The sequence below is a fragment of the Anastrepha obliqua genome, chromosome 2, assembly GCF_027943255.1.
Source record: "Anastrepha obliqua isolate idAnaObli1 chromosome 2, idAnaObli1_1.0, whole genome shotgun sequence".
Classification (NCBI taxonomy): Eukaryota; Metazoa; Arthropoda; class Insecta; order Diptera; family Tephritidae; genus Anastrepha; species Anastrepha obliqua.
Genome location: NC_072893.1, coordinates 32,188,078 through 32,214,517, shown reverse-complemented (window position 1 = coordinate 32,214,517; position 26,440 = coordinate 32,188,078). Strand labels below are relative to the sequence as shown.

Genomic DNA, 26,440 nt, shown 5'->3' with positions numbered 1-26,440 from the left:
GATGCGAGCCAGTCGCTTATGGTGAAAATATTTTTAGAGGTGTACTACCTAACAGACTGTTATTCGGCTCTGGGCGAATTTAACAGATATGATGACGTCATTCGTTTTGTATTTCACTAAAGCTAAAGCTAAATTTTGCGAAACACAAAACGAGTGAGGTAAAACCCAAAGTTCCCCTCAACAAAATTTTTTTTCACCATACTAACGAGCAAGCCTGGTATCTGGTATCTGACATCCTTGACCATTTATGATTGTATTATCTCTCAGTAGCTTCATAAAATACCTCTTTTTATTGTGTTTATAAAAAAAATGCCAGTACTTCCAATGTTCGTCTTGCGAAATTTCACCACGAAATTTCCATTTCCACCATTTGTGTGTTAAAATTCCTGCCCCAGGCTAGGTCCAGGGTAGCTGTATTTATATATTCCGCGTTTACAGGCAGTACCTGCCACCCTCTTTCGTTCAAATACCTTTTTCCCAAATGCACTCGCATTTCTCACCGCCACCACTCTCAAACAAAAAACAATCAATAAAACAATAAATAATTCGTTTTCTTCTTCGTTTTCGCCATTTTCGTTGTCTGCCGAAAGAATTTCTTGTATTATTTTATTTTTAAATAATTCATCGTTCTCTTCTTCTCCCTCACTCAGCAGCGGCACTAAATCAGCAAAAAATTGGAATGAAACATTACCACACAGCACTTCTTGATTAACGCACTTGTGATAATATTTCATTAGTGCTCCTCATAAGTTGAAAGTGTCGTAGTAGTCGACATCATGTCCTGATATAAAGGACATTTTCTGCAGAATGTTGATTAATTTGAGCGAAGATTCCTTGGCACTAACACGTGGCAATTTCAGCAATTCCTTATCCTCATTCAAATCCAACAAATCCACCACATTGTTGTTTGAGTCCAATTGTGGTTTGTGTGTTTCCAAAATGCCCGGTGAGTAACTGATTACATTCACGCCATTGCGACTCTCCTCATTGGCCATTGAACGGAAATACATATCACGTGACTTCATGCAAGAGCACATCAATGAGTTGTAAACGAACGGACGAATCATCAAGCTGGATGTGATGTTGACTACCAGTTTTGCGGTTTTGGCAAGCGGTGGCGCGGTCAGGAAAGCCTGATTGAGTGCAACGGGTGCGTACAGATGTTCGTATACAAATGGCAACCAATCCTCAGCCAATTGAGGTTCCATCAACTTATCAGTTGCCATTTTACCCTCGTTGTGTAGAATGAATGCGAGTTCGAAATCGTAATTGATAGCAGTGTATTTTTGCAAGATAGTGGCGAGTAGCTGACCAAAGTAAATGCCGTTGGTCTCTTGCCATGATTTAATTGGCCAGCAAATCGTATTGATTCCGCGCTCCAGGAAATCAATTTCTTTTTTCACTTCCTGCAAACTTTTCTCCGACGTGTCGATGAGAATGGCAACAGAACCGACACTGTAATGGCGACACATTTCAATGGCGAATGACTTGCCCAAGGTGTTGGAAACACCACTAAGGATAAAGAATGTGCGCTTGCTTAAATCCTGTGTTTTTGAACACATGATTATTGTGCTTCTGTTGTATCTTCGTTATAATTAATGGATCCGTTTTAAGAAAAAAAAATGTATTAAATTTTTTGAAACTTTAGCTTTTTAAAATCAATTGATGTTGAGATGTTCGACCACTTCAAACTGCACAGTTGAACTGAAATTTAGTGAAGCTCGGCGCTGGCTATTTAAGAGAGATAGTGAAGGCAACAGCCTCAGGCAAATCAGCAACAGACACCGGGATCGTGTTACTGAGCAAATAATTCTAAAGGCTAGCGATAAGCGGCATGCTGCTGATAAGTGTTTTTAGAATTGGTTTCCAGACTGGGGTCCATATTTGTAAATCAATTTGCAGATATGAACGTGTACATATACTCATTTAAACACATGTCTGTGTATTTGTAGCTACCCTGCGAGGTGAAGCGCTAGCACCCATGGTGAAAAGATTTTTAGAGGTGTACTACCTAGTAGACCGTTATTCGGCTCTGAGCGTATTTGACAAATATGCCGACGTCAATCATTTGCTGTTCCACTAAGCTAAAGCTAAATTTTTTGAAATACCAAACAAATGACGTAGAATCCAAAGTTTGCCTCCAAAAATTTTATTTTCCACCATAACTAACGTGCAAACCTGGTATCTATCATCCTTGAACCACTAGCACCATGTTAGTTCCCCTTCCTCCTCTTTTCCATATAAGAAAATGATGAATTTTATTTGGTAATTGCCAAGGATATGCCAAAAATCGTTTTGGTCACTCCTTCTTCGATAATGCGAAACCAGTTTAAAAATGAGTTTTCGAATTTTTCGAAGCACATTTGAGATGTTTCCCGATTTTTTTAATATTTTTTCTTAAAAAGTAGTACAATTTCTTATGAAAAATTTATTCACTTATTCGAAACAAAAACAAAAAAATACCTTTTGCACAGCTGGGTTTGAAACGGATTTGTTTCGAGTCAGAAAGTTGTTTAAATATTTCAGGTTTTTCCGGCAGGGTATTATATAAAAAATACAACTGCTATCTACGGGGGTGACTCAGTAGGTACCTGAAAATTTAAATAAACTCATTCTACTCGACTTTATCTTGATACATGGCTACGTTTTTCCAATTTCGGTTTGCTCAGCAAATAATGTGATTTCTCGAAGCCCTCAAGGTAGGCGGTGGATTATCTCTTCATTTGTCCCAAATCTCACACCACTGACATATTTTCTTGTAATTGGAAACCGGTGGCTAGGTCTGGAGGATATGCTGAATGAGTTATTCAATTTGTTGTTAAATGCGTGCACCGGCACTTGCTTTACTCTTTTTAAAATAATTATTGTGAATAGTAAAGCGCGCATCCCAAATACCTTTTGCCATGACTCGTTGGTCGAAATAGTTGGCTTGGACTTCTTCGTATTCGATTCTCTACCCGTAAGCAACTGTGTCTCAATTTTTTTGCTCATACTTGTTAGGTTTGCGATCGAACAACACCAAAGACTCCCTTGAAGTTGTCAAACTATTGAAATTCGAATTAGTCAAGCCCTCCTTGGTGGAGATTTGGTGGCTCCTAAAACACTCAGGCTAAAAAGGGCATTGTATTTAGAGCTCTGGAATGAGAGTAGATAGTCAAGGAGGAAAAGAGAAAAGTGTCAGAAAAAGAGATAGGAAAGAATAAAGATAGAGACAGAGGTAGTTAGTCCTGACAGAATTTTCCAGATTTTTGGTAAATCTGTAAATATCCTCGAGTTTAAGAGAACGAATATTACTCATTCTCACGTCACCGAAACTCAAAACTCGTAGCCTTGCTCTAGCAAGGGCAAGACACTCATAGAGAAAATGTACAGCGCTATCCGCTTCCTCCAAGCAAGACAGGCACACTGGGTCCTCAGTGAGTCCAATGGTGATCATATGTTGACCCTATGGATTGTGTTCTATAGTAATACCGACCATCAACCGAACGTCTTTCCTGCCAAGTTTTAGTAGAAAGATTGACAGTTCTCTATTCGGACTTGTCACAGAACACTTTGCAGTTCTGCAGCATTCTAGACCGGACCATCGCTCTTTATGTAAATTGCATACATAATCGCTGATCAAATTCATGATTCCTGAGGAACTGATTCCGGTTATTGGGTCTGGCTCTTGTGGGAGAACCGCTGGTCCACGGTTGACCAATTCATCGGCAATTTCATTCTTTCCCATATAAGTGCAAGCCTTTTCTGTCTTGATTCTTGAACAATCTTTGAGGTTTGCTTGCGTTCTCCAGGGTCTTCAGTGCAGTCTGACTGTCACTGAAAACTCCAATCTGTTTCCTGCTCCACACCCCCTCGATTATCTATTCGGCTACTTTCAGGATGGCAAAAATTTCCGTTTGGAAAACATGGTGTAACCCATAGCATAGTGAAACTTATTACTATCGTTTAAGCGTCAAAGTTTACTCTTGTCTTTAATTGTGAGCAAACGCGTCTACCAACTTGCGGATATTTTTTCATATCCAAGTCCGTATGTAAAATTGAAATCATTGATCCATGGGATATAGCCTCTTCACATAAAAACATAGTTTTTATTCATCACCGTTTCTGCAGATCTCAATTGGGTGACCAGATCGTTCGGCGTCGCTTATGTGATTCTGTATGGATGATTTTAATCGATAGGGAAGTGTCCGTATAATAGTAGTCTTTAAGCAAATTTTTATAGGCATTAAAAGCTATCAACAATTTCCCAGATTACTTAGAAAATTAGGGTTGGTTTTTTTTTAAATATGCTTTTTGACAAACATAATTTTACAGCTTTATCGAGCCACTCTCGTTGTTTTGCATACGTATTAGTGACTCATGCTCTAGTATGTTGGTTGAACTGCTTGAAGTTGAAAAATACCTTTTTCCACGCCAAGTGTACTGTACCATTTTTGCCAGACGTACAACATTCCCGTAAGGACAAAATCCAATTTTCTGTTGTTATTTTCTTGTACGCAAATGTAAATAGCCACTGATTAATATGGGGATTATGAAATACTCTTTTATTGAAACTTTGAAAGAATATCAATATAAACTGCTTTAAATATTCGTATTATCTTCTGTTGCTAAGCCACGCTTCATTTATAAGTAAAAAATGGTTTTGATGCACGAAGGGCGTGAACATTTTTCGACTTCACAGTGATAACGTTCGTAGAAAGCACAAATCAATGAGCATTTCTAATAAAAATATTTACTCTGATAAAAATATAAATGTGTGCACGTGTGTACATAATTTGTTGGCATTGTGGTATTCTTATTCATTCGATTTTTGCAGTATTAGAATTGTTTCCTGTTGCTACAATTAAACAATTTAATGCAAGCCTTGCTTTCCTGTTCCTGAATAGCTGAATCATTTTGAGTTCAATGCTGCGTTATTATCTTTATAAATTATTTGATTTATTTTTCATTACTTTGAAGTCCGTTATTTGCAATTTTATTCTGTTTCTATTAAGTCCTTGACATATTTTGATTTTGACGCGACTTGCGTAAGCGTTCCAAAACTAAAAGCTCTTTGTGTTAATTAAAAAAAAAATTTGTTGTTGTTTACTAATTTTTTCTGATGTGCCAAATAACAAAAATAAATACTAAATTTAAAAGTCAATAAAGTCAAAAGATTTGGCAGAGATTGCATTTTTCGCGCGAATTCTAAAATATTCTCCGCTGCTGGCGTTGTAATCGTCTAAGCGATTTAAGCTGAATCCGACCATGAGCTCCAGCACATCTTTCTTGTTTATGATAGCTGACGTCAGTAAGAAGATTCGAGTCGGTTTTCCCAAAGCGTAGGAAGTATGATTTAATAATTAATTTTTTATTTTTATTTATTTATTTATTCAATTAATAGTCTAAAAAATACAGCATTTCTTACAGACTACGAAAACAGATTAATGCTAAATAAATTAAACAAAGTAAAATTAAACTTATAATTAACTACAATAGTTTCAATTGTAATGAGTGAAAGAAAAACATAACATTTCTTATAATTTACAGAGGAAGACTATTAGATAATACTAAGGATTCACAATAGTTCAACAATACATTTAGTGCCAATTTCAAGTGGTTCTTTGTGGAAGAAAAATCCAGGGCAGTATGATTTGAAAGCGAGTCAAATTCTCCCAGAGCTCTAGAAATTGGAGCATTGGAAGCATAATTAGTGCTTACCATCCCTAACCAGGAAAAATCATGATTCCGTAAACTTCGCTCTGGAATATTGAGATTGATTTTTTCGAGTAGCAATGGGGAGTCAATGAGCGGATATATCAAATCGAAAAGGAAAGTAATGGAGAGAATAGTCCTTCTAATATCTAGTGATTTTAGATTAATGAGCAAGCACCGACTTTAATCGGATGGAATTGGATCAGTGAAATTTAAAGAACGCAAAGCATAACGCACAAAAGCTTTCTGGACACGTTCAAGCCCACTAATACTTCACATGCATAATATGGTCGCCAAATAAAGACGGCATATTCCAACTTCGAACGCACCAGAGACGTACATATATAACAACTTTAGAGTATATGGATCAACAAAGTCCGAACTAAAACGTTGAATAAACGCAACTGCGGAAATGGTGTAATTTAAATGTCTTTGAAAAGAGAATTTAGAGTCAAATACCACACCAAGATCAATAATTTCACTTCGATTGGATAAACTAGAATCACAAATAGAATAAGTAACATATAGGGTGGGCCTTGTAAAATTTGCTTTTTGAATCGGATATAAAAAAAAATTATCAATATTTTTTCAAACTTTTTTTTTTATTTTGAAGATTGAATATTTTCGATTGTTTGGGCTCCATTTTCATGAATGGCAACTTCGATTTCGTGTTTTAAAGCATCAATCGTCTCTGGATGGTTCGCATAGCATTTGTCCTTAACGGCTCCCCACAAAAAATAGTCCAACGGGCTTAAATCACAGCTCCGAGGCGGCCAATTGATAGCGGAATTCAAAAGCGGTAGCCAAAAGTTCGAGTGTAACTTTGGCAGTGTGACAAGTTGCACCGTCCTGTTGAAACCAAATGTCGTTCATGTCATCCCCTTCAATTTTTGGAAACAAAAACTCGTTGAGCATGTCAGGGTAACGCTCGCCATTTACTGTAATCGCGGAAGAAGAAGAAGACTCACCACTTTGGAAATAGATTTTCAATATTTCCCAATTTTGTTCAAGCGTATAGCGTCCCATTTCGTAAATGTCAAACCTTTAAGTAAATTATGAACACATTTGATATGTCGTCATTTGTGTTACCATTCTCAAAAAAATAGGTGGTTCAAAAAGCAAACGCTATATGGCCCACCCTGTAAAAACACTTGCTTATATTTAAATCTTACTTATTTCGATTATACCAAGCAACAACATTATCTAAATCAGATTGAAGGTTTAAAGAGTCCATTGTACTTTCAATCCCCGAGTATGTCTTTAAATCATCGGCATACAAGAGAAAATTTGTGTTGTTAAAACAACTAGAAATGTCATTAACAAAAATTATGAAAAATAGGGGATCCAGTATACTTTCCTGGGGTACACCAGAGAAATAGATGACACTCAATCAACATAAACAACACATTCCCGAGAGGAGAGATAGGTTTTAAACCATTCTAAAAGAGTGGCTAGCAGATAAGGCAAGAAATGTGTTCATGGTAGCGAAGTGTCAAAGTTTTAAATTGCTGACCTATAAATCTACTTATTTACCTTCGTAAAGAGTATACCTCTTAGTTCCATTTATCGGTGGTTATTCATAAACACCATAAGATAATCTGCTTAGTTTTACTCGATAATTTGTGGGGTTTGTAGTCCGGCTATAAATCCGAGATATCCCAGATTAAAGTCAATCGATCACAAAAGTTATTCAACGTCGCTAACATACAAAATTCCATACATTTTTCATCACAACCTTTCTCTGTATAGCGGCTGGGAAAGATTTTCGTATGGTATCAAACTGTTCAAAGAAATTTGTATAAGCTTTACAATTCTCATCGCTGCTGCTGTTCTTGTTAGGTATTAGTAGGCTGCCTTCTTTAGAATAGTTTCACCACCAGTTGTCGTCGGTGCCATCTAGTAATAGCTCCAAGAAACGAGCTGTTTCGACGAAATTGGACGAGAGGAAGACGGATGTTAGATATGTAGATGTAACATACATAAGTGGGCATATGAAGATATTATTTATATCATCCGAAACTGGTTTACATATTATACCTATATATATAATTGGTGTTTACACCCTTTTTCGAACCCAGATGTTCGCCATTGCCTGCCGAGCGAAAAAAAAACTTTTTCTTCATTTTGGTGTTTCACCGAGATTCGAACCTACATTCTCTCTGAATTCCGAATGGTAGTCACGCACTAATCATTCGGCTGAGACGGCCGCTTTTATGCTTGTACTTCTTGGTTATTAATTAATTCGGCAATACGCATATTACATAAAGCCATGGTCATATAAATAGCACATTTAAACTTTGAAAGCTAATAGTTGAATATATTTCTAAATAATTATTTTTTATTGGGAAAAAAGCAACATAAAAAATAAAAAACTTATTTACTTCCTCTTTAAAACAAAAAAAAAAAATGGTCAAAAATAATTTCAGTTCTGATTTAATTTACGAGAACGTTGATAACTCACGAAACCTCCTGGACACATAAATAGCACATCCTAAAAAATTCCAAATAAAAGCAAAAATAGTAAACAAATCAGATAGTTAAATAATAATATTGTTTTACCAGATTAGTATTTTTTACTATATCCACCATTTTTGATTACTTCTTCAAGCCGTCGCTCCATGCTTTCTACAAGCTTGTGGCATCTTTCCTTTGGAATCGAGTACCAAGCCTCCTCAACTGCGGCCCACAAATCATCAACACTTTTAAAATGTTTGTTAGCGAATTTGACCTTACCGTCATTCCACAAATTTTCTATTGGATTGAGATCAGGGCTCTCCGCCGGCCAATCCAGTTCATTATTTTTTTTTCCTCTGAGCCAATGCTTCACTATCTTTGCAGTATGCTTTGGGTCATTGTCCTGCATGAATGTCCAATTTAATGGCATAAACTCAAACACAAATGGCTCCATTTTATTCTGGAGTATATTAAAATACTGAAATGAATCCATTTTACCAATCACGGGAACAATCGGCCCAACACCATGCCAGGAAAAAGCTCCCTAAACCATGATGCTTCCGCCGCCGTGTTTAATCGTCTTTTTTGTGAACTTAGGATTTAGGGCGGCCGCCGTGGCCGAATGGGTTAGTGCGTGACTACCATTCGGAATTCAGAGAGTGAGCGTCGGTTCGAATCTCGGTGAAAGATCAAACAATTAAGAAAAAGTTTTTTTTTCTAATAGCGGTCACCCCTCGGCAGGCAATGGCAAACCTCCGAGTGTATTTCTGCCATGAAAAAGCTCCTCATAAAAATATCTCCCGTTCGGAGTCGGCTTGAAACTGTAGGTCCCTCCATTTGTGGAACAACATCAAGACGCACACCACAAATAGGAGGAAGAGCTCGGCCAAACACCCAAAAAGGGTGTACGCTCCAAATATATATATATACAGTGAAACCTCCCTTTGCGGACACCTCCAATAAGCGGGCACTCCCCACAACTGGACAAAAACTGAGGAACCAAGCTTTATGTTGTGTTTTTAGAACGAATTCCACTCTAATAACCGGACGCGGACACTTTTTCTCATTTTTTTGTTCTAATCACCTCTCGAAAGCGGACGCGGACCTCTCGGTAACGGACAAACAAAATATATCACTGAACAAATGTGTAAAGAAAACAATAAAAACCTCTCATAAGCGGACGCGATACTCTAATCCACGGACAACAAAGATAGTAGATAGACAATAGTAGAAATAACAGATATTAAAAGAATATGGATGGGCGGTGATAACATCAACAAAAAGAAAAAGTTCTTAAACGCGGATGGCTCAAAAATTGACCATTTGAGGTTTGAATGGTTCGTTAAGGCCAGAAGCAAAAATATACCAATATCGGGTATTATTATAAAGGAAAAAGTAAAAGAAATCGCTGGCCGATTAAAAAAAAAAAGGCCGATTAGGTATTCAAAATTTTTCTGCGTCAAATGGATGGTTGAAGAAATGGGGTAGGCGTCATAATGTGACTTTCAAAAGAATATGTGGGAAATCTTCCGAGGTTAATTTCGAGGATGTGCAGCAATTTAAACAAAAACTACCAAATATTTTATTAGGCTACAGCCCAAAAGATATTTACAACGCGGATGAAACTGGACTATTTTTCAGTGCTTTGCCCAATAAAACTCTTGCTCTGAAGAATGAAAAATGCGTGGGCGGTAAGTTATCAAAAGAAATATTAACTGTGCTATTGTGTGCCAATATGGTTGGAGATAAAGAAAAGCCATTGGTTATCGGAAAATCAGCATGCCCTCTCGTCTTTAAAAGAGGCAATATAGGAAGTTTGCCAGTGGAATGGAAGTCAAACCGGAAAGCTTGGATGTCTCGTGAAATTATGTGTGAGTGGCTAGAAATGCTTGATAAAAAAATGGGCTGCCAGAAGAGAAAAATTTTATTATTTTTGGACAATGCTACAACTCACCCTCGAGATATTAAACTAGATAACATAAAGTTGATCTTTTTACCTGCTACTACAACATCCGTTTGTCAGCCCCCCGATCAGGATATAATACAAAATTTTAAGTGTCATTAGAGATGCCATATAATCAAACACATTTTGACAAAATTAGGAGACATTCCAATGGACAGACTTTCAAAAACTTTTGACATTTTGGAGGCTGTTTTTTTTTATTAAATCTTCATGGGACAACGTAACGGCAGAAACAATTAAGAATTGTTTTTCGAAAGCCGGGTTTCAAAAAGCTCCGCTTGAATGTTCTGACTTCGAGGCAGAGGATGATATTCCCATATCGACACTAGCGGCTTTGATAAAGATTTTAAATGAAAATCAGCAAGGTCAGTATACAGAAGAGTTTTTGTTAATCGACGAAGTTAAAAGACAATAATATTGACGTTGTCATTGACGAAATTAATACTGAGGAATTATCTGACGGAGAAAGCGAAGACTCAAATCATGTATGTGTCCAGGATGAATGTCAGATCAAGTCATATCCTGAAGCATTAGAACAACTGCGTCGCATTAAACAATTTCTAAGAGACGATATTACTGGATTCCAATACGCCAAGACTTTAGAATGTCATCTTGAAAACCGTTTTCTGAAACATAAACAGGAAAATCTACGACAGACTACGGTATATGAATTTTTGAAGCCTAAAATATAAATATGTTCAATCAAATATGTATATTCAAATGTGTAAATATACTCATTGTTCCCAATATAAAAATGTACATACATACATATATATTTTTCAATAAATATGAAAAAAACTGAACGTACCATAAAAAAACGTAAAAAAATTGTTTAAAGAGGTGTGATAGCAATTTTAACTTAGAGTTTTTTTTTCAACCCCCATAAGCGGACGAAAATTGTGGAACCGTGAGTGTCCGCTTGTGGGAGGTTTCACTGTATATAGGATTTAGGCCTTGATTTTTTGGACCACGTACAATAGTTTTGCATCTGGTCCCATCCTACATATTTATTTTGGTTTCGTCGTCCCAAAGTACGTTTTTCCAAAACTGAATAGATTTGTCTTTGTGGGCTTTTGCAAAGGCAAGTCGGTGTTTGATATGTCTTTTTGACAGGAGTGGTTTTTTTCTGCCTATGCGGCCAAACAGCTGGGCTTCGTTAAGTCGCCTGTAGACCAGATTCTTGGTTTATTTCAAGTATTATTTGCCGTGCCAACTTAAAAGGATCTGCTTTGCTCTTGCGTATTATGGCTCTCTCTATATTAACATCAGTTTTTCGCGGCTTTGGTTTTTTCCCGTTTTTTTGCTTAGATAGGATGAATTTTGCTTAACTAAATTCAGGGCATTATAAGCCATTTTCCGGGAGCACATCAACATTTCAGCTATTCCTGGATAGATTTTTCCGTTTTGACTCATACTGTATATAAGAGCTCTTTTCTCCGGCGTGCAATGTTTTCCACGTCCAATTTTTAGTAATTACTTAAATTTTATTTAAGAAACAAAAAAGTATACTGCGCAAGTTAAAAAGTGCTATTTTGGTGTCCTTAATATTGTTTCAGCGATTTTTAGTATACTTTTTTGTTTCTTAAATAAAATTTAAGTAATTACTAAAAATTGGACGTGGAAAACATTGCACGCCGGAGAAAAGAGCTTTTATATACAGTATGAGTCAAACGTCGAACGTAAATATTATAAAATGGAATGCAAAAAATTCCATCGAAAAAAAGGGTAAATTCCTCGCATAAATGTAAACTTAATAACGGTAATCAATGTAAACAAACAAATTTATTTGATCAAAGAAGAGTTCGTACTAAAAACTTAACTTAACATATAGGGTTCACATTTGTGCTATTTATCTGTCCATGACTGTATTTACACACCCATACACACACCCGCTTTATTTTTCTTATTTTCATTTAACAAGTGATAGCTCAGATGAAAAAAATTTTACTATTTCTGATTTTTCCCACCAACAATTTAATCAGCTGTTGTTACTGGCTTTATGTTAACTTTGGACTTTTGGATATTTTTCTTTTTGAGAGAGAGTTCTCAGAAAGTAAGTTACTGTGTAAGTTATGAAAATGAACAAACCTGAAAATTATTGATTGAAAAACCGGTGTTTCTATATGAGCCTTAGGTAATCATAAATGAACCAAAAACACAACCTAAAAAGCCAAAGATTCCAACTTTAATCTGTAGTAGTTTTCAGGACTCAAAAAGCTTTTCAACAAACTTTTGCTGCTAATTTATTTACTATATGTACATCTACGTATGCACATACAGAAATTCATATATTATATGTGCACACTTGTAAACACTTGAAAGCGATAACCTTTTAGTAACGCTATACCCAAAGCATTTCAAATATTTCTCAGTCAATGGCACAACTCTCAATCCAACTGACCGCTAACGAATAAAAGAGACAACTTTCAGCCCCTTCGTGCCATGAAATTGATACTGTGATTCAGCATTAATTATTTGGCAGCTGCGCTTTGAATGAGATTCGTGCATACGATTGTTGGTGAAGTACCAAAACGAAGGTCAGCCGCGTATTCGTTGTAGCAGCAGCTGGTGGAGAACACAAACACTTTCGAAATCGGTTAGCCAGCCTTGCAGTAGACAGAATAATTTGTGCAACAAGTGGTGTTTTTAGTATTTGTCACATGTCGAAATAAGTGCAGTCAAAAGTTCCATTAAAAATAATCACTAAAACGCCAAAAAATAGCCAAAAAGTAAAAACTAATTTGTAAATTACTCAGAATAGTAAAGGAAAGGTAAAATGGTATTGGACTTGGAGAAGCGTACTTACCTGCTGGTGACGGGTGCGTCTCGCGGCATTGGCCAACGTATGGCCGTGGAAGTGTCTGCCAAGTTGAAAGCTAAATCTTTGATTGTGCTGTTGGCACGTAGTGAACAAGGCTTGGCAGAAACCAAGGCCCACATAGAAGCGTTGGGCAAAGATTTGAAAGTGTGCATTTTCTCTATTGATTTGAGCAGTGCCACAGCAACACAATTCCAGGAACTATTGGCCAAATCACTACAGGGAACAAGAGTAAGCGATTTTGAGCGTGCTTTCATCATACACAATGCCGGTTCAGTCGGCGACGTGTCCAAAAGTGCGGTGGACGTGTCGGACACTACGGTCTGGCAGCAATACTATCACATGAATGTGTTCTCCGTGGTTTCACTGAATTGCGAATTTTTCCGCACTTTCACTGGTGTGCCAAAGGTGGTGGTAAATATTAGTTCAAAATGTGGCATTGAGCCATTTGCTTCAATGAGTTTCTATTGCTCTGGAAAAGCGGCCAGAGACATGTACTTTCGTGTGCTTGCCACCGAGCAAGCCGATGAGGATGTAGTGGTGTTGAATTATGCGCCCGGCGCGATCGACACCGAAATGACGGTCCTAGTGCAGCGCGAAAGCATGAACAAAGAATTGGCTGGTTTCTTTAAAATGCAACGGGATACAAAAACTATGTTGACCACTACACAAACAACCAAAAAATTCTTACAGGTACTAGAGGAGCAAAAATTTAAATCCGGTGATCATGTGGACTACTGGGACGAGTGAGGAGAGCGCACACTAAACTCGAGCGGAAGTGTCGAAGTCACATACGAATATAACGAAAAATGGTGCTAATAAAACCAGAGTCTCAAATCCCAATAAGAAAATATTACATTTACATATTATTAATTATTCCAAAATAAATATTAAATAAAAAATAAATATTAAATTAAATAAAAATTAGTATTAGTATTAGTATCATAATAGAACTCACTACTGATAATAGTATATAGGAAACAACAACAATTGAATACCATATGCCCTCATTTCAATAAGCCCAAAGAGAAGTTTCATGGGAAACAATGCCGCTTCTTTACTTAATTTGCTTTGTTTATTCTAGCAATGGATACAAAGTAGTTAGTAATAGTGACTACTGCACTTTCATTTGTGCTGTTAAAGACAAGCGTGGTTTCCGTTAATTTTGCATTGGTTTTTTATTGTTCCATATTTTTTAAGTAAACGTCATTTTATTTCATTTTGTTTTTTGTTATAAATACTAATAGTTTTTATTACCACATACTCACATCTTTGTGCGCTTGAGTAAATCTATCGAAAATGGTATAAATTTAAAAGAAATCAGAGGCTCGCAATCGCTTCGTAGGAATTTTCAGCAAATCATCAGTGAGCGTTGATTTTCCACTACTGATCTGTTTCGGTGTGCTTGGTGCTGAATTACTTGCACCTGCTGGCGTTTTACGGGAATTTGCAGCTTTTGGCGTGAGTTTGGCTCTCGGTATGGCGGCACCAGGCGTACGTTGGGGCGTGGGCATAAGCGGTGTTGTACACAATCCTAATTTAGTGGTTGCTAAAAGTCTCGCCGCCGGTGACATTGAAGCTAAACGATCCATATTTGAGCGTATGAATGGCGAATTGATATTTTTTCGTGCTGTATCAGCTGCCCTTTGTTTTTGCGCACGCATCTTTTCACCTACTTTTTCTGCCAATGCGATCGCAATGTTTTCACGACGCGAATTCTCGGTGATTGTGAAGGCTGGTCCTACATTTGGACGCACCGGTGTGTCAGAGCCATCGAGACAGAAGGGCGTACCTTCGATCTCACCCCATGTCATGAGCGGTGAAAATGCTTCACCTGGACGTGGTGATGGTGTTTTTACTAGATTAAAACCACGCACCTGTGGTCCTTCACTTTCGTTGCCGGGCGTTATGACGTTACCGTCTAGACCGATTTTATTCATCAGTGCCTGCGATTGGTTTTTACCCACCTCACTGCCCGTTTTTTGTGTAGGGGTCTCAATGAATGGATTACTGCTGAGTCGAGTAGCGTTGTGTTGTATTATTTCACGACGTTTCGCAGCTTCTACACGTTCCTTTTCGGTCAGCTCTACCCCATCGGGAATGTACATAATGGAGTTTTTGTTTGTATACGTCCAAGTTTCAATCTGAAAAATTAAAAATACTTTTTTAGTACCCTCTTACCACTTAATACCCAAATTCTTTGTAACATTGTTTTTGTTATTCAAACACCTTTCGCAGTGGATCCGGTTCCTCAAATTGTTTTTCAATAGACGGCAGAGTTAACGCTCGTGCTAATTTGGCGGCCGACAATTTTTCTTCATTGTACAACACGGCAAACTTCTGTCGCAATTTCTCGTCGGCAGTGTCGATGATTTCTTGAAAACTATAATTGTCTTCACTGGTGTAATGTTGCAGAAATGAATCCAACGAATGTTTATCCGCTACTGACTTTGACCCCGTTCCCTTTGTTGACATTTTCGAGCAACTCGATATAGTTGATTTTGGTGTATCTGAACCATGACGGGGCGTCACATTGCCATTTGCACTTGCGGGTGTCTCAAAAGTAGCCGGTGACATGGCTGCGAAATGATAGGTTAGTCATATTTACAAGGATTAACTTGTGTATCTTTTTACTTACAGCCTCTATCGGTGGGTCTGCGTCCACTGTACTTGGCACGTATCGCCTCCATTTCTGCATAATCTTTACGCTCCATCGCATCGAGGTAATCATTTTGAGCACGCAATTTATCCAAATGTGGAAAGAAGTCACGTTGTATTATTTTGGACAGCTCTTCAATGTACATTTCTTCTGTGAGAATTTTTTGTTTTGTTTTCTTGCGTACTGCTCCTACATTGGGCACTTTAAAATCTTGTAGAGATTTGTCGCGTTCTTTCAGATTCACCAATGCCTGGCTACCAGGTGTGCTTGGCGTGGCTGGCTCACTCATTTTTCCTTTATTTTAAAATATATCTGAAGTTGAGTATTAGGTATCGTCGAAGTTTTAAAATGAATATACGATTAAATACGCATTTTTTGCATAAACAAATACTCAGTCACTACAACCATTCAGAGAAACAGCTGACAGCTAAAAATGACGTTTAAGTGCTGCCAAGTTTTCGATTCGTGCTGCGCTGTGGAACGGAAGTTATTGTGGATGCTAATTTGATGGCATCCGAAACACTTAACGGAAATATTGACAGGAAATGTGATGGAAATATAGTACTTCGGGTAGTATAAAACATATATTTATTTGTTCCTTAAAGTGAAGCGAAGTCTTTGAAATATTTAATTAAGTGGTGATTGAAGTATACATGTATACTTTTTGGTAACAAAAATGAGAAGTTTGATTAATAGTGCTGAGAAGTTTGTGATGACTGCAATGAAGAGTTTAGTTGTCAGCAGTTGTTACATTGAAAGAATAAAAATGATTAGTTAGTTAAAGAATAGCAGATATATTTCTGTTATAAGAAATGCTATTGGTAAAAGAGAGATAGCATATCACACCGACAAGGGGAAAGTATCAGAACTTTCCTATGGTTAGAAAGAAAATTTGTAGTTTAATGAGGACAGTGCTGATGAAAATATGAGTGCTTATATGATAGTCAGCTTGTAGGGCAATTATATGAAATGTATTAATATATCAGATCATATTTAAAATGTATAGTTAGAAATTAGTCGTTTTGTCATCGTCATTACGCACCGACGCCCAGTGTGCTAATTAAGTTATGGTTATGTTATAAAATATATATATCCTATAAATAATAATAATAATAATAATATTTAAGTAAATAAGATTTATTTTTTTAGAGCTATTTATTGCTTTTTGTTTGCTCTGAATAAATTAAATTAATTCATTTGACACGCTACCGAAATAGAGAGAAAATAAGGTGCGTTATAATCTTTGAACACTAATACTGAATTTTAATTATACCGAACTCAGTCTGAAGGCCAGTAATAATTGCTATTATGATATACTGATAATTTTGATCCCTTTTCGGACTAAAATCGTTTGGCGATCAGAGGAGCTTGCGTTCTCTCATTCAGTAGCTGTTCCTTTGCCTACTAAACCTAGTCTAACTGTATTCATCGGATGGCGACGCAAGATGAAGGGATTGTATGTGGAACCTTCACGGTCGTTCCGATGATATTTTGATTTTATTTTGACGAACGGAAAGAAAAAAGTAAGATACATACAATAATACATATATAATATATATGATAAAGTGTCCTCACCTTGTAATGGCTGAAACGTCCTCGTCCTCTATTTTGAAGTGATACTATCATACATTTAAATTTTACAAGGAAAGTAACCTCGTCGAACAGTGTTTAACACAGTTAACGTCTTGACTGTTTGGCGGGGAAATGCCGATGTTAACGGCCTTAACATTGCAGGACTGGAAACGGTTGTTTGCAACAGTCGGAATGAGGCGTTTTTAACCCTAGGGTGGCTAAAACACTTTTTTACTGTTACTAACCAATATTTACGTACTGCAACAATATAACTGGTTTAATGGAAAAATGAACATCCTTTACAATCTATATGAGTGGAGTTTGTTTATGGATTCCCATGAACGTAGTAAAAAAAAAGTTTTGCTACATTTCAATAACGCATAGAAAACAATGAAAAAGATACAAAGCGACATAGTATAAAAAAGGAGATTTCGGCAGACCTTAAAGCAGTAGCAAGTTTAATACGAGGGGTGCCTTTTATATATCGGGATTAGAGAACAAAAACAAATTTTAATCATCGAAAATCATTTTACTGTTTTTAAAAATATTCTCCATGAAGATCTATACACTTTTGCATGCGTTTGAACCAATTGTGGAAGCACTTTTGCCACTCTGAATGAGGTACCTCCAAAACATGCATTCTTAATGCCGCAACCGCTTCTTCAGGTGTCGAAAAACGTTGACCTCTCAGTTTGTTTTTTATGTACGGGAATGAAAAGAAGTCATTCGGTGCCAAGTCAGGACTATACGGCGGATGACCCATTAATTCCATGTTTTGGGTGCTCAAAAATGCAGTTGTTTGAGCCGATGTGTGAGAGCTCGCATTGTTCTGGTGAAGAGTGATCCGTCTTTGGCGATTGGTTTTCCTAATTTCTTGGAAGACAACTGGCAAACAAATGGTTGTGTACCACTCAAAATTTACTGTTCTGCGTTGTTCTAGTGGTACGGTTGCGATATCTCCAGTTTTTCCGAAGAAACAGGCGACCATTTGCTTGGAAGTGCTTCGTGCGCGAACAACTTTTGTTGGATTTGGCTCATCTTGAAACATCCATACAGTCGACTGCTGTTTACTTTCGGGCTCATACGCGTAAATCCATGATTCATCACCTGTCACGATGTCATAGACGTGTTTCGAAGCCCCGCGATCGTATTTTTTGAGCATTTCTTTCGACCAATCGACACGAGCCTTCAATGGTTTTCGAAACAACAACTGATTTTGGACGACCTTCACGAAATTCGTCTTGGAGTGAACTACGACCACGATTGAATTCACCATACCATCGATAAACACTGGTCCTTGATGGAGCTTCATCGCTAAAAAATGAATTAAGTTCATCCATGCAAATGTTGCTGAGTTAATCCACGTCGAAAGTTGTAAAAAATAATCGCACGAAAATGTTCACGATTTAATTCCATTTTTGGACCGAGATGAATCTTTTAAGTTACTGTAAACAACACAAATAGCGCTGATAATATATTTCAAAACGTTCTGAGTACGTAAAAGCCAAAAAATGTCAAACTTTGCGATACAGCTGTCAGTTGCCAGATTGCAACACCAGGGTTGCCAAATCCCGAAATATAAAAGGCGCCCCTCGTAGTTGGTTACAAGACATTTACACAATAAATATATGTTTTCTTTGCACATGAGATTCACGTTGTACATCGAACCAATATGAGGAAAAAGATTGGCAAATGAGAGATAATCAAACTATTGGACAATTCAATTGCTCCACCTAAAATGATCATCTTTCGACCTTCTGTATTTGCATGTTTGACAACTCTATTCCTCAGAGCATCTCAGGAGAAGATTCAAGCAGGTAATTTTTCTTGGACCGGATACTCGTATAAGAAAACTCATGAACTGTTAAGAATTCAGTGATCGCTTAGATCCAGATGCTAAGCTTGCGTGGTATGGGCTTAAAGCTGTTTGTAAAGATGTCTTGGGAAAAAAACGAGCGCACAGTTTTCATGATTTAGTACAGGGTGGGCCATATAGCGTTTGCTTTTTAAACCACCTATTTTTTTGAGAATGGTAACACAAATAACATGTCAAATGTGTTCATAATTTACTTAAAGGTTTGACATTTACAAAATGGGACGCTATACGCTTGAACAAAATTGGGAAATATTAAAAACCTATTTCCAAAGTGGTGAGTCTTCTTCTTCTTTTCTGATTTTCAAATCGGTGGCTACGTTAATAAGCAAAATTGTCGGATTTGGGGCTCAGAAAATCCACACGTTACTGTAGAGAAGCAAATGCATCCACAGCGAGTCACTGTTTGGTGCTGTTTTTGGTCTGGCGGCATCATCGGGCCATTTTTTTTCGAAAATGAGCGAGGAGCCACGGTTACAGTAAATGGCGAGCGTTACCGTGACATGCTCAACGAGTTGTTTTCAAAAATTGAAGAGGATGACATGGACGACATTTGGTTTCAACAGCACTGCCAAAGTTACACTCAAACTTTTGGCTACCGCTTTTGAATTCCAATATCAATTGGCCGCCTCGGAGCTGTGATTTAAGCCCGTTGGACTATTTTTTGTGGGGAGCCGTTAAGGACAAATGCTATGCGAACCATCCAGAGACGATTGATGCTTTAAAACACGAAAACGAAGTTGCCATTCATGAAATTGGAGCCCAAACAATCGAAAATGTGCTTAAAAATTGTGTTGGTCGAATGGCCTACTGTAAAGCCAGTCGTGGCAGTCATTTGAACGATATTATTTTTTATTCATAAATGACAATGATTGAACATTATCATACAAAATAAAAAAAAAGTTTGAAAAAATATTGATAAGTTTTTTTTTTATAGCCGATTCAAAAAGCAAATTTTCCATGGCCCACCCTATACAATTAATTATCAACAGAGAAAGATGAAGAGGTCCCATCAAGTAACAGTATCTACGAAATCTAGCATATATGAAATTGTTAGTGGATAATGGCTGCAATCGATGATGTTAGTAATATTTGTATAATGCCTTTACGGCTGTATGGTGTGTAACCGAGTAGGCAGGAAAGTCCTATGATTGTAGCCCTAACATCCAGGGATGGATATACCATGATAATTAGGGCAATGATAAAATACCAAGTGGTTGCGTGGGTATCAACATTTCGGGCAGCCATGGCTAAGCTCCAGCGCCTAGTATGACCGATGGCATTGAATAGCAGCTCAAAAATTGCGGTGGAGAGGATTCTTGAGCTAAGTACCGCATCAGCAGCTTCATCGCGTCATTCAGCAGTCAGCTAAGCATTCCCTATTTAACCTTACTAGGGAAGGTTATGCCAAATGAATTGTGATCTCATACAAAAACATGGAGTCGTTGAGCCTGCAACTCTTGCTTGCTAAACTCCACGGGGATAATATCACTAAAATTATTGTTTCTAAGAAGAGGTGCAGAATTAACGAAACTGGACAAGAAGGGAGATTGGAGCACCCTTATCTTTGAAAGGAAACTACGGGATTGCACCCAGCACTGGAATACGGATGGTTCGAAAACACTCGAAGTCATAGGTGCTGGGATTTCTGATCACAAAACATAGCTGTCTGCGCCAATAGGTAGTTTTACCAGCATTTTGCAAACGTCGGTGTATGCCATCTGTCTAAGGGCAAAGATTCATTTGGAAATAAAGCTCCGGAATGCGCGCATTGTCATCCCCTGCCTCACTAAAGACTAACTGGGAATGCTCACTGGTATTCTCACAGATAATTTCAGATTGCGCAGATATCTGCACAGCTTCGAAATATGGTCCACCGACTCCTGTCATTTTTGTGATCAACCCCGAGAAACTCCAACAAACATTGGTCTCGAATGTGATGACATAGCAAGAAAAAGAAATATATTTACATACAGAGTTCGGCCCTCGAAGTGTAACCAATTAAAAAGACCATAAATTTAGTTTGAAAAATTACTTTTATTCAATTCAAAGTAAAAAAAAGGTGTGAAAATAATACAAAATTAAAAATAAATTTACTTTTGCTCCATATAACCACCTTTTGTTTTGACTATGGCCTTGAGCCGGTCCAGAAACGAATCGCAAGCTGCCCGAATATGGCTTGCAGATATTTTGGTCCACTCGCGGACGTTGGCTTTTCTCAGCACCTTGGGACTGGTGAATTTTTTAGTTCGGACTTTGCTCTCCACAATGATCCAAAGAGAATAATCCATCGGATTCGCGTCTGGTTTGAGAGCCATTGTGTGGACGTTATGAAGTTCGGAACGTTATTTTTTAGCCACTCTTGATTAACCCGAACTTTGTGAGACGCTGCCGAGTCCTGTTGAAACGTCCGTTGTCTGCCAGCCAAATGTTTGTCTGCCCACGGCTTCAAATCAACCTCCTGAATATTTTCCCGGTAACATTTCGAATTTACCTTGACGCCAAACTTGCCCTTTAGTGTAAGCAAACCGCTGTCAAAACTCTGATTTCAACAGATTCCGTCAAAATCGCTGAGAGCTGTTAAACAGTCTGATGTTGGTCACACATCGGTATTTTTTGCATTATGACCGAAATCTCTACTTACTCTCAGTAAACAAGATATTCCCTCAAGCCATTTCTCGGAATAATTTCTGATGAAGCTACCGGCAAGAAGAGTTGACCATACAGCACTTTCTATGTCACTGTCACTGTACGAACCTATACTAACGGCCCAAGCAGCCGATATGAACTTCTTTGGGGAACCTGATAATATCTGATCCACGAATAAATCTTTGAAATCAGACGAACCAATTGGGTATAAAGTGGTATCACCATGCTCGTGTGATTGAGAATGAGATTTGTATTTTGGAGATCAATCAAAGGCTCAATCCAAATGGCCTAAACCGTTATGGCGTCCATCAAATGAGAGCAGATTTCACTGGGGCTGGTTTTAACATCCATTTATTTGGGGTATACAAATATTTTTACGCGTATAAGGCAGACATTTTATACAGATGCGAAGCAATGAGAAAACCAGTTGCGACGCAAAAACCAATCTCCTACTTAGAGCATTGAAATTCTTCTACATCAGCCCACTAAATGAAGTTTCTGTAATTTATGTACTCAATTTTATGAGTTTTCAACCCACGGATCCGAGACATATTATTTATTCGCTCATTTATTTGGTTATCCAGACGCTACAATGCGATCGTATAACTTTCAATGCCTCAATATCGAAAACATTTTGTCAACTCCAACGCCACACAATGGCAAAGCAAAACTTCCATTTGTGGCCCGCAACAGGAAGGAAAATACTTGCGAGTTCCGCCGGCAGAAAAGTGGCAACCAACAGCATTTGAATATGGAAACGAATCACAAATCTGTTAACAGTTGGCAATAATATTCTCATAATTTCTGCTGTCCCTTTTATGTGTGTGTTTAGCTGCTTCGAATATGTTTGCCTTTTTTGTTCATTGCTATTTGGGGCCAAACAAAGTGAGCGACACTGCAAATGTGTTGCGCCCATCGAGAGGGTCGACGGAGAATCATTGGAGTAACACTCAAGAGGAAATGCAAGGGTGTGAGTGTGCGCTGAGAGTTACGCTGCTTTTATGACTTGCATGTGGATACGAATACGAATAGAAGACACGAATAAAAAAAAACATTTCATTCACGTCATCGATGGCATTAATTTTCGAACATTTCATCACTTTCATTGCTACAACAAAGAGACACGATCGAGCCAATGAAGGTACCATCGCTACATATGCATACATACAGACATACATATGTACTTAGTTATTTGAATGCACCTACTTAATAATACTGCGTGGCAAAAACATTTATCGGCGGCGCATATTGGATGTGAATTCAGCTGCATACGAACGACAACAAGCACTGAAACTGCAGTTGATGGAGCCACCAGTAGCAGCCAGGGTGCCTCCAATTTTAATTGCTTTTAACTTCCTATCACACATTCATACATAGACTTGTAGTGGTGAACGTTTTGGAAGTGGTTATAAATTTTCGATGGCATCGCCGCAGCCTCTGCTGCTTGCGTGAATTTGAATTACGCGCTCAATTTCCGATGAATCAAGACGAAGCGATGTTGGCCGATGACGATGGCGTTTGCGATGATGCTGATGCCAACCGACCGTCGCCTGCCACCAAAGTCAACCGAGCGCAGTTGGTGTTGTTGGTGGCTTGTGATGGCGCATGCCATTGTGCGTTGCGCGCTAATTGATGAGTCTAAGTAAATGAACGGTGGCCGCAATTTGTTTCACATTCTTTGACTCTTTTGCGGTAGCGCACCACAAGTACATTGATAAATTGTTAAAACAATCAACAAAAATATACAATTCCTCTACATATATTCTTAAATACACGCATATATGTATGTATGTATGTACATATTATATATTTGTATTGCATGTTTGGTATGAGTGTTGCTGAAATTGTCAGCATGCGTGATGATGCAGTGGGCCAGCAGCACTTCATAAAAAACAAAACGAACGATAGTTTTAGTACAATACATACAATACATACATACATACATATATATCAGCACACTGCTTAGACTTAAAATGTGTCCATTTTTCGCTATAAAAATGCATAAATTCCGTAATTTGCTGTTCACGCCTCATAAAAAATCCCATTTAACTTTGTTGTAAGTGGTCGCGACCGCAGCCACATTACACACTTATATACGCGTGTTGGGGTCTTGCGCTAAGGGGGGCTAAACATACATACATAAATACGCATGCTCTTATATATAATAGTGTGCTTATAGCAAAAAGAAATTCAAAGTTTCAGTTGCAAATTTATGTTTTTGTGATCGCATCCAACAGCTTTACTAAACACCCAAAAGGAGCTGTCAGCGCTTAGCTGTGGCAAGTGTAGAGGTGTAAAATTGCAATGCTGTTGGAAATGTGGCACAATTAGATTGGAAAAATCGTTGCTGATGCGATGTAGATGGATTTTTTGGATGAATAAATATTAATACTTGTGATTCGGGCTCAATTTTCTCAGCCGTAATTTGCCATATGGAAGAATTTAAAGTGGCAGTTTAATCATTTAGTAAATATAGAAATACAAAGTTTCTTACAGGCTACATAGAACGAACAGTGTTTGTAAGAATTATATATATGTATATACATACAAGGTGAAGCCCAAAATAAACAAGACTGGCGTCATAAAAATGGTTTCAATGAATGAATTGGTGCGTTGGAAGTTACATCCCTAGCTGACTTCTAGTGAAAGCTTGGTGACATTCTGTTCAGTCGAAGCGAAGTCATTGCGTCTAAAGTGTCAGTATATTTGTGTCATCGATACAAAAATGAGTTTCGGACAAAGAGCTAATATCAAATTTTGTTTTAAAATCGGTAAAACGTTTACCGAAACATTTGAAGTTAGGAAAAAAGTTAATGGCGATGATTGTCTATCTCGTGCCAGAGTTCATGAGTGGTTTACACGTTTCAGAGATGGTTGTGAGGTCATAAATGACAATGAACATACGGGCCGCTCAAAATCAGTAATCATCGAAAACTCCATCGAAACTGTTCGTAATTTTATCAAAAATGAACCGAAATCATCGTTGAACTGCATGGAATCGGAGTTTAATATCTCCAATTCACCGATTTATCGAATTTTAACTGATCATTTGGGCTTACGAAAGGTCTGTGCACGTTTCATTCTGCACAAATTAACTGAGGGCCAAAAATTGCTCAGAATTCAACATTCGAAATACCTCATTAAGAGGCGAGAAAAGACGAGAACTTCTTTTACAACATTGTAACTGGTGACGAAACGTGGTGTTTCCACCATGAACCTGAAACTAAGCGCCAAAGTGCAGAATGGAAGGTCCCAGACGAGCCACCCCCCAAAAATCGAGTTTAGAGAAATCAAAAATCAAGTCGATGCTCATTTGTTTTTACAATTCCAAGGGAATTGTCCACAAGGAGTTCGTGCCAACGGGTCCAACCGTCAATGCAATTTTCTTCCTTGGCGTTTAGAAGTGTCTGTTGCATCGCATTCGCCGATTTCGCCCTGAATACCGCAAAGGGGGAAGCTGGTGCTTATTGCACGACAATGCACCATATCATCGATCCACTCTTGTGACTGATCAACAGACGAACAGCTGTTTAAATTGTTGGCAGGAAAAATCACAAAAATTAAAAAAAATTTCATTTGAGCTGCCTCGTATTCAATTAAAAAAAAAAAAACAAAAATTAAAATCCAAAGTAAGGAGCATCGGATTCATATGATTTCATTTCGTCCACAATAATTTGTTCCATTTCATTATCGCTGTCAGATGAAGGACATTCCATTAGCAATTGCAATTCCCTAATTTTAATTCATGCTAATTTTTACTTTGCGATAAGCTGTTTTTCTGAATTGCAAATTCTTAAAAGTAAAAATTTATCCAGTAAAATCTTGCAATTTCTCCTCAAAATGAAATGTCATTTTGCTCTCTTACTTTCCTCTACTTTGCAAATTTTTTGGATACATTAACACCAAAACGTGATAATTTGTAACAATTTTTATAAACTATTTGCTTCATGAACATACCTTTTTTTATAATCGTTCACTGACATTTGGCAATTGAAAGTAATACAGTTGAATTGTGATACGAGTAGGCCGCCGCCAACTTGTCTGCCAAGAAGAGGAACATTTAGTTACTTTCAGCATTGTGTAATGATGTTCCAAATCGTGACTTAACTACGCACAGTAGCAAGGCTTAAGACGTTAATCGAGTTCTACTCGTATTATGAGGAGCACATCCCAATTTTCCGACGTTCTCTTTGAGTACTTTATAAATTAAATTCGATGTAAAGCGAACCATAATCAACAATATGGGACGTATCCACAAATATTAATCACCCTATCGGAAGATTTAGTGAGTGACAATCATTCGGGCATGCGTAGGTTCGTACCTCCATGCATGAAACAGCAAAATGATAGAAGAGTTTTTTTCTAATAGCACTTGCCCCTCGGCATACAATGGCGAACCTCCGAGTGCCAATCATTTGCCGTTCGAATTCAGCTTAACTCCCCCTATTTGTGGAACAATTTCAAGAAACACACCACAAAAAAGGAGTAGAAGCTCGCCCAAACACCTCCGCGCAAAACAGCGCACGCGTCAATTATTTATTTATTTTTAAAATATTTATGTGTATGCACGTATATGTATACGTGTATATTATTGTCGCGTACGTACTTTATTCGGTTTTTCCGAACTTTCCTTCAATTTGTGGTGTGCGTCTCGATGTTGTTTCACAAATGCGGAAACCTACAGTTTTATGCCGCCTTCGAACGACAGATGGTTTTTTATAAGAAGCTTTTGTATGACAGAATTATTTACATTCGGGG

At 37.7% G+C, this 26,440-nt stretch overlaps 3 protein-coding genes across 3 annotated transcripts; 1 reads left to right on the top strand and 2 right to left on the bottom strand.

Moving 5' to 3' along the window:
• Positions 1 to 545: 545 nt before the first annotated feature.
• LOC129239250 (sepiapterin reductase) lies at positions 546 to 1,715 on the bottom strand. The gene has a single exon (XM_054874617.1). The coding sequence runs from the start codon at positions 1,560 to 1,562 to the stop codon at positions 744 to 746; it is 819 nt and encodes a 272-aa protein (XP_054730592.1). The 5' UTR covers positions 1,563 to 1,715; the 3' UTR covers positions 546 to 743.
• A 10,787-nt stretch (positions 1,716 to 12,502) lies between these two features.
• Positions 12,503 to 13,825, top strand: LOC129239310 (sepiapterin reductase). The gene has a single exon (XM_054874729.1). The coding sequence runs from the start codon at positions 12,888 to 12,890 to the stop codon at positions 13,677 to 13,679; it is 792 nt and encodes a 263-aa protein (XP_054730704.1). The 5' UTR covers positions 12,503 to 12,887; the 3' UTR covers positions 13,680 to 13,825.
• A 257-nt stretch (positions 13,826 to 14,082) lies between these two features.
• LOC129239262 (splicing factor ESS-2 homolog) lies at positions 14,083 to 16,156 on the bottom strand. Its single transcript, XM_054874631.1, has 3 exons — positions 15,568 to 16,156; positions 15,159 to 15,508; positions 14,083 to 15,073 (listed from the first exon to the last, which is right to left on the bottom strand). Exons 1-3 carry the CDS (start codon positions 15,875 to 15,877, stop codon positions 14,240 to 14,242), a joined length of 1,494 nt encoding a protein of 497 aa, XP_054730606.1. The 5' UTR covers positions 15,878 to 16,156; the 3' UTR covers positions 14,083 to 14,239.
• Between the last annotated feature and the right edge of the window lie 10,284 nt (positions 16,157 to 26,440).

What these genes read in the sequence shown, in the direction of transcription:
- LOC129239250 (XM_054874617.1), bottom strand. Translation starts at nt 1,562, where the DNA reads ATGTGTTCAAAAACACAGGATTTAAGCAAGCGCACATTCTTTATCCTT.
- LOC129239310 (XM_054874729.1), top strand. Translation starts at nt 12,888, where the DNA reads ATGGTATTGGACTTGGAGAAGCGTACTTACCTGCTGGTGACGGGTGCG.
- LOC129239262 (XM_054874631.1), bottom strand. Translation starts at nt 15,877, where the DNA reads ATGAGTGAGCCAGCCACGCCAAGCACACCTGGTAGCCAGGCATTGGTG. An exon ending in CAGACCCACCGATAGAGGCT is followed by an intron (nt 15,509 to 15,567) that starts GTAAGTAAAAAG and finishes ATCATTTCGCAG; the next exon opens with CCATGTCACCGGCTACTTTT. An exon ending in AACCGGATCCACTGCGAAAG is followed by an intron (nt 15,074 to 15,158) that starts GTGTTTGAATAA and finishes TTAATTTTTCAG; the next exon opens with ATTGAAACTTGGACGTATAC.